General features: G+C 37.1%; 1 protein-coding gene across 1 annotated transcript; it reads left to right on the top strand.

The window, feature by feature from the left end:
- The first annotated feature begins 1,700 nt into the window (after window positions 1–1,700).
- On the top strand, window positions 1,701–2,901 carry LOC133844518 (uncharacterized). The gene is made up of 2 exons (XM_062278548.1): window positions 1,701–1,868; window positions 1,935–2,901. Exons 1-2 carry the CDS (start codon window positions 1,845–1,847, stop codon window positions 2,619–2,621), a joined length of 711 nt encoding a protein of 236 aa, XP_062134532.1. The 5' UTR covers window positions 1,701–1,844; the 3' UTR covers window positions 2,622–2,901.
- The last annotated feature ends 5,351 nt before the right edge of the window (window positions 2,902–8,252 follow it).

Genomic DNA, 8,252 nt, shown 5'->3' with positions numbered 1-8,252 from the left:
TTGACAAAATATCTTCCAAGATCTCTCGCTAACAATAAGCAATAAGACGCAACAAAATCTATATACAGACCGCAAGGCAAGGCTAGAAGGGGGCGCGGCACAGTGACAGGCAACCGGAGTTGGCGGAGGCACCTCAAGCCGAGAGGTCGATTCAAAACGAATTAATCAATGAGGTAATCACAATCAAGCAGCAAACAAAAATCAACAAGTTGTATATGTAAATATACATGACTTTCGTCGACGGTTTTTGCTCTGTGACCCACTGTGCGATCGATCGTCGCCTTCGGGATGACAAAAAAGCACAAAAAAACACAAGTGAATTTTGATTTCTTGAAAATAACAGCTAATGAATACACTGTTAAGTCCACAAAATTAACTGCTTATGCTATAATTAATTCATTAGATTTTTTGCATACTTTCATGAACTTATTTATTTAACATTGAAATTTAAACTGAATATGAAATGTATAATTAAAGTTAGTTTAACAAAAAAAATTTCCTTAAAGTAAAGAAATATAATTTTAATTATTATTTATTTATTTATTATTATTTTTTATTTAAATAAAGAGATTGTAAATAAAAAAGAGTATAACCAATTCTTGTTTTTCTTTTAGATTAAAAAATTTTACATTCATTAAAAAATTTAAAGAAATTTAATTTAAAAAATCCTTGATTATTTTTAAGAAAAAACTAATATACAATAAAATAATGTTTTAAAGCAATGATCAATTAATTCACTTTTTTATGTTCGCAGAAAGTTGTTTTTATTTCAAATTGTATACCAAATTTAAGTTAAATTGTGCTATACGTAAGAAAAAGTTAACCAAATTCTTAATTTTCCTTTGGATTAAGTAGTATTATCATTAAAAGATTTCATAAGAATCAGTATCATATTTGTGTACAAATAATTTTTTAAAACAATTAACACTAAATCCATTTTTGAATTACTTTAAGAAAACTGTTAAATTTTGATAAAATAACAAGATTGCATAATAATAAGTTAAACCAATTCATGTTTTTCCTTGAGCTCGAAATAAAAGTGCATTAATATAATTACTTAAAACAAAGACCGTTTCCATTTTTATAACATTTCAAGAAAGCTGTTAAATTCTTAACAGTTTTCTATCCTATTTTGGGAAAGTTGCTACCGTTAATTGAGCAATTATGATCGCAGACGAAGTCACGCTAAAGTTCAACAGGTTCGTAAACTCAACCAAATATTGCTCCATAGACAAATTTGACGCTCTTTAGATCCAAATTTGTTGCGTAATGCAACCTTGAATTGAACGTATTCCTGTGGTTAATTCGTATAGGAAAGCAAGGTAATTACCATTGATATTTTATAGAGTGAACCTCTTCCTTATTCGCATAAGCGTGGCAAATTTAATGAGCAAGTTATTAGACTTGTGTGCGATGAATGTTACTCGAATCTGAAGCTAGCAATTTGTTAGCGTCTACATAAATTTGGCTCATAATTTGTTCTGGCTGCGTTGTCGTTGTCGCTGTCGTTGCCACACATCCAAACTCACAACAAAAGGCCATGCCACTTCATTAAAAAGAATCTAACGGCGCAGAGGCGGACGAGACGGATCTGGTAGCAGACGCAGAGGTGGGGAAGGCGGAAAGGGGAACCGACAGCGGGAAGAATGACAGCGGCAACTGAGAAGCAGAAGCTTACAGCGCTGCTGTGAACAGCGATCGCAGTTCAGTCGTCAAACGGCAGCATTTAACTAAAGTCGCAATCGCGGAGTGGGAGAAACTTAACAAAAAAAAAACCTCTGACTGAGATCAATTTAATAGAGCGTAGTTAACGTAGTGTTCCATATTTTTGGTGATTTAACGAAATGTTCGGCATTCGTCATATTTTGGTAATTTGATTGATTGATTGAGTTTTTGCGCTTGATCTGTGTCTAAGTTAAGCTTGAACTTTGCAGCTGCTCTTGGTGGCATTGTGGGCTCTGCTCGCCATCGGTCTGGCCAAGGAGTCTGAGGAGCTGGTCAAGGAGGAGGTGATTGAGATCGAGAACAAACCGCAAAAGGTCATACACGTGATTCCGCAGGAGCTGCCGGTGAGACAGGATCGCCACAAGGATCAAATGAACTCGGAACTGTTTCAGATACAGACACTGCGACCGGGCGGCAAGGTGGGACGCCAACGGCAGTATTTGGACTCGAGACGCATGCGTCCGGCCGCCAAGCATGGTGAAGCAACGCTGAGCGCATTAAAAAACTCGAACACGTTCGAACTAAAAGCCTTTCCCAAGCAGAAGCTGAAGACAAAGCAGCAGAAGCAATTGCAGTTCTCCCCCGAAACTAAGAGCAATCCAAGTGATCCGGATACGGCGCTCCCCATACAGGTGACACCCGGCGCCTATCCCATCTATTATGTGGTGTCCAAGACGAACGGCCGTTTCGGCAAATTCCCCATCAAATCCTTTCGCTCGCCCGCCGAGTTCGCCAAGTATCTGATCAAGAGCAAGGCGGAGCCGATACCGCGCAACCAGCGATTCGAGACTGCTCCATTGGTGGTGACTCCGGTAACGACTCCGGTGGCGACTCGGGCGACGACCGAGGGGTCAGTCGTGAGACTGTTAGTAGGTAGTAGCTTGACTGCTTTGTGATCTTGCACGCGCGCGCTCATTGTATGCTTAGTTAAATTATTATTCACCATAATTATAATTGCTAATTACCACAAAACTTATACTAATTACTACCTAACATATAATGTACTCGTAATCGTATTCGTACTCGTACACGTACTCGTATCTAGATACGATATCTTGTATCTTGTAACTCCCCTCAAAACGAACCCATGTACCCCCACGTACCCCACAACATGCTTGCCAAAAATGAACAAAAAAAAAAACACAAAACACAGAAATAAACGCCTCTTGAAAATGCCTCATTTCATACCACTTACTACACACACAAACTACAACTCAACTCAACTCAAGACCCGATCAGCAGTCTTAGTTCTTGGCCAAGTGTCTTGACTTGTTGACTGCGAAAAAAGACGTTTGCTTGAGTCATCGACCAAAAACCAAGCGCACTGAATCTGAAATCTGAAAATCTGTTAATTGTTGGCGATTCTTCCTCTGCCTTCTCCGTTTCAGTCGCAATTACATGGAGCACAGTTAGGAAACAACTTGTTTACTGTTTACAGTTTGTCAGTTTGTCATTTATGCAAATTCTTCGTCGCTATTAATTCGAATGAAATTTTCGTATAATTAAAATACACATTCGCGTTTATTCGCATTTACATATGTTACTCAAAGCCCATGTTTCCCCTACAACAATAGATACAATTTGATTTATTGTCTTTCCCTTCCCCCTTTGCAGCTACTCAACTCTTTACGTAGACTTCTTTCTTTTCAGTCTTACAAAGCTTCATCAATGTCGCCTCTTCTCTACATTTCTTTTCAATTTTGTTTATTTTTTTTTTGTAATTCGCTTCACGGTTCGCCAAACTTTCTCCAAACGACATTAGCACCTTTTAGCACAACTGAATAGCATATAGAATAGAATATTATGCTTAAGTCTTAGCATTAAATAGATCGATATTATTCTAAAGTAGAAAGCGAGAAACAAAACAACCAACAAGCAGAAAATTATCACAAAAGTAGATTTAAATTCCTAATCACAGGGAAAACACATAAAATGTGACAGTTCTACCAAATTTGCCATCCATTGTTATCTTTTTTAGAAATTGCTTAACGCTCAAATCGTTCTAGAGTAAAGTTATGACCTCACAGAAGATTCCACAGTTTAGCAGAAAAAAATCACATTTTAATTGACTGACTAGCAAGAGAAACACATTTAATACACTACTATTTTTGTTTTCTTCTTTTTCTGAGCTTTTCGTTTTATGCAAATGAAAAGGTTTTAACGTCATAAAGATTGCTCATCAAGAGGTTTGCTCGTAAAGTTTAGTTTCATTCGCAGTTTACTTCTTAAGTATTTTAGAGACTTTGTAGAATTGATAAGGTAATTATCCTGAACCATATTATCCTAATACCCCTCATTCAATAATACTTATTTGTGAATTTTTATACCCGCTACCCATAGGGTAGAAGGGTATTATAACTTTGTGCCGGCAGGAAATGTATGTAACAGGCAGAAGGAGGCATCTCCGACCCTATAAAGTATATATATTCTTGATCAGCGTCAACAGCCGAGACGATCTAGCCATGTCCGTCTGTCCGTCTGTGTGTCTGTCCGTCTGTGTGTCCGTCCGTCTGTCCGTATGAACACCTAGATCTCAGAGACTATAAGAGATAGAGCTATAATTTTTTTTCGACAGTATTTGTTATGTTTGCACGCAGATCAAGTTTGTTTCAAATTTTTGCCACGCCCACTTCCGCCCCCGCAAACCAAAAAAATCGAAAAACAAGCGTAAATTTAAAGCTAGAGCTGTGAATTTTGGTATATAGTATAATTACTATAGTAGTTATGATTCCTGAAAATTTGGTTGCGATCAGATAAAAATTGTGGAAGTTATTAAAGAAATACTTTTGTATGGGCAAACTTACTAGGGCCCACTTACTAGGGCTCTTAGTTGCTTTGGCCGACAATCTGGTACATTGTGCCGTCTATGGTATATTTTGAATGGTGTGCTATATCAGTATACCAAACATACCATTTGGTATATTTTTAGTATTTTTTTAGTATTTTCGGTATATTTTGAAAATAATACCACAATATTTTGCCCTTATTAAAAATGGGTAGCGGGTATCTCACAGTCGAGCACACTCGACTGTAACTTTCTTACTTGTCTCTATTTCCTTTTATTGTTCGTTGTTTCTTTTCTTCAATTGTTACTAAAAGGTAAGTCTGCTGGTGATCTTCAAACTTTCCCAGTTTATACATACATTGTTTTTTACTATAGACCCTCCCTAGATACCCTACTCCCCGTTAGTCTTCAACTTTAGCTCAGGTAAGCCCAAGGATTCGCCTTAAGAAACCCCAAATATCAGTGCGTAGATTAACTTAGTCACCAATATCTTCATCAAACTTGTCTGTCCCTCTCTCTCCCTCTTTTATTATCTATAGATATCCTTGTCAGTTTCCTTCAGTAAATTTGAAGTAACTGGTATAGTTATATGATCCTTTTAATCATGTTGTGGCTGCTCCTTGCCTTCTTTCATTGGAGTCCATGGGAATCGATGCCAGGAATCGATAAGTTCAGCAAGCGCTGTCAAAATGAGTTGAAGAACAAGTAATTTGTTTTAATTGCAAATCACACGTGCAATTTTATCGACACACTCGCAATTCGAACAATTATTAATTGCGACTTGAAGAAGAAATGATGATGGAGAGCGCGCCCAACAGGAAATCACAAATACGAGTTACAACCCCAGGGCGAAGCCAAGAAATTGATGCGCTCGTAATAATTATGATATTGTGTGGGAGTGGCAAACCAATTGGTTAAGGAGGAAGGGAATATGGTAGTCTATTGTCCGTGTTGTTGTCTTTGTCCTTTGCCTTGTTCTCTTGACTCCCTTTCTCTCTCACTCTCTCTCTTTCTCCCTGACTGTTGTTCTCTGTGGTTAATCATGGCTTGCGCCTCGTTCCACGGTGTTTCTCATTACTTCTGCTCATTTCGACGTTTCATTTCATTTCGTATATATGTACACATGTATGGGTAATGAACTTTGGCATTCACACACAAAAACACACACACACACAGTGGAAGAGCAGGCATGACGAACAAAGTGTGATATCGAAATTTCCCAAAGGATTCAACGCCATATTTTAGTCACGAAAAAAGATTCGCGTGCTGGAAAAGTTGCCAAGGCGAAAAACTTTGACAGCAAGTGCGTGAACGAAAGAAGGCAAATTCCAGCCAAAAAGGATGGCTTCTTCAACGAACACAACTCTCTGTAGAAACATTTATATTCACATCTGTATATATGTATATATAATCAAGCGTAAAAATGCGAAATTAATCAACTTGAGCATCGGCGTCTGCGTCTCAAGTTAACAACGCAGAAAAAATTGAATTAAAACTTTTCCTGCCAAAACTGGCAACCGTCAACCGTCGCTCCCCCGCTGTCCCTGCTCTCTCTAGCACCCTTTCTCTGTGCATCTTGTGAAGAAATTCAGCTCGTCGCTCCTTGGCTCTTGGCTGGCTCTCTTATTCAATTATGTATTTGCGCTTTTCCTGCAGTAAAAATTACAATCTACACGACAAGTCAACAAAATTATGAACACTCCTGGGCAGTAAAAAGTAAATAAAATTCGCTCTTGAGAAAAATACCCAAAAAAATGTAAGCAGACTAAATCGTTACACGACTGTCGGATACTCTATGAGAAAACTTGAAGTCACGAAACCGAAAGAGGAAACAGATGCAATGCAACGAACCCTAGATGTCGCCAACTCCACTGATGAGAGTTCTTAATTATATTGTATTAAAAATAGTTGATTAAATACAAAGAATTCAAATTCAAATGTTAACAAAAATATGTTTAAATATGATTTATCTCTAGTATGGCCCAGACTTATGGGATTCTCCTTCGTACACCTATAAAAATCCAGGGTACCAATATATGTGAACTTTTCTCAGGGCGACGCATTTTTTTCCCTTATTTCTTGTGGTCTTTGCTCTGGCCCAGCATTGCGGTAATTGCAACTCTCGCCGTCCTGTGGGAAATGTGAAACAATAAATGAAAATAAATGAATTTTTGTTAGCCGAATGGCCACCTGCCACAACCACTTCCACGCTTGCCCCAAGGCAGAGGTCGACAAACCGCGGTCCAAGCGGCTTGAAACGACAAACTAAATGCCTCAAATATCCACGGAAAAACTCGGAAAATTTCATTAATAAAAGCATAATGCTGGCGAATTTGATTCACTTACCGTGCATCAATATTGTTGAGTCCTTCATTTTGCCGGTCGTTTTGGCTAAGTACGTAATTTATAAGACAGCACAAATGAAATGTCAAAAAAACAAGTGAAAATGCGAAAATGCGACCCTTTTCCCAATATCGTTTTACGTCGTCTTTAAATCGAAACCCCTTTCACTGGACTCATCCACCCCGCTAAGGAGCCGCTGAGACTGAGGCACTGAGACAATTTCGAAAGCGAGTCGAAAGCCATTTTATCAAAAATTAATGTGTAGTTTGAACACTTTGCGACATTATGCGAGCGACAGACGGGTTAAAAGGCGATTGCAACCACGATGTGGTAAGAATGTGTCGAATTGTCGCACAGTGGTTCAAAAGGCTAGTTAAATGATCTAAAAATATATAGTAGACATGTCAGACTTCTTTTTATTATACTAAAATGTGCTACATAAGTTCTCATGATTTATTATCTATTCCCTAGAAATTGTAATTAAAGTTCAGATATTAGGTCATTGCAAATAAAGATTTAAGAATATAATAAATATATAAAAATAAAATATAATATAATAAATATAAATTGTAATAAATTTTATGCATTTGAATGCAATCTATAAAAAAAATATTTATTCGAATAAACTTTTATAAAAAAAATGTATTAAAACACAAGATAGAATGAGATTTATATTCTTGCAAAGCCATTTTTGCCAAAATATTAGGATATTTGCCAAACTAATTAAAATTATTTTAATTCGCACACTACTTTATTTGTTTGCAAATATATTCATACATTGAAAATTCTAATATCAACGAAGTCTTTTAAGTTTGCTAAGCCAATCTGCAAAATTTTTAGAAATTGTGAACATTAATTTGCACAATACGAAAAGCTTTTTTGCTTACTCTACATAAAATATTACCTCTACATAAAATATTTTGTTATTTTTTTAATACTATTTTATATATTTAAAATTGAATGCGAAGTCAGTCTGTCAAATTTTAAGAAATAGACACAATGTATTACAGCAATGTCTACTTTCATTTGACACTCCACATAAAATATTTTATATTAACAAATTTATTTGAATAAATGTTGCTGAGAATTTACCACTGTCATCAGAACACGTAGAGGAATGGGGAAGACGGTATACTTGTAGGCAGGACAAAACTTAAAGCCGTAAAAAATGCGCCCTCATGTCCTCGAGACGTTGTTACTGACAGCGAGAAACTTTGTGACGGGCCCGGCAAAAGGTGACCCGGCCAGGAGTCGCAGCCGGACGACGCTGCTTAAATATTAATGACCCCAGAGTCAGAGGCAGGCCATGAATAAATTTTTGGCTATGAATTTTCAATAGCAAATACCCCCGTCCAGTGTTTCAACTTGTTGTAATTTCACGACATTGCTCGACTTTAGC

Source organism: Drosophila sulfurigaster, chromosome 3 (assembly GCF_023558435.1).
Source record: "Drosophila sulfurigaster albostrigata strain 15112-1811.04 chromosome 3, ASM2355843v2, whole genome shotgun sequence".
In the NCBI taxonomy this organism is placed as follows: Eukaryota; Metazoa; Arthropoda; class Insecta; order Diptera; family Drosophilidae; genus Drosophila; species Drosophila sulfurigaster.
This window is presented reverse-complemented; position numbering and strand designations above follow the sequence as displayed.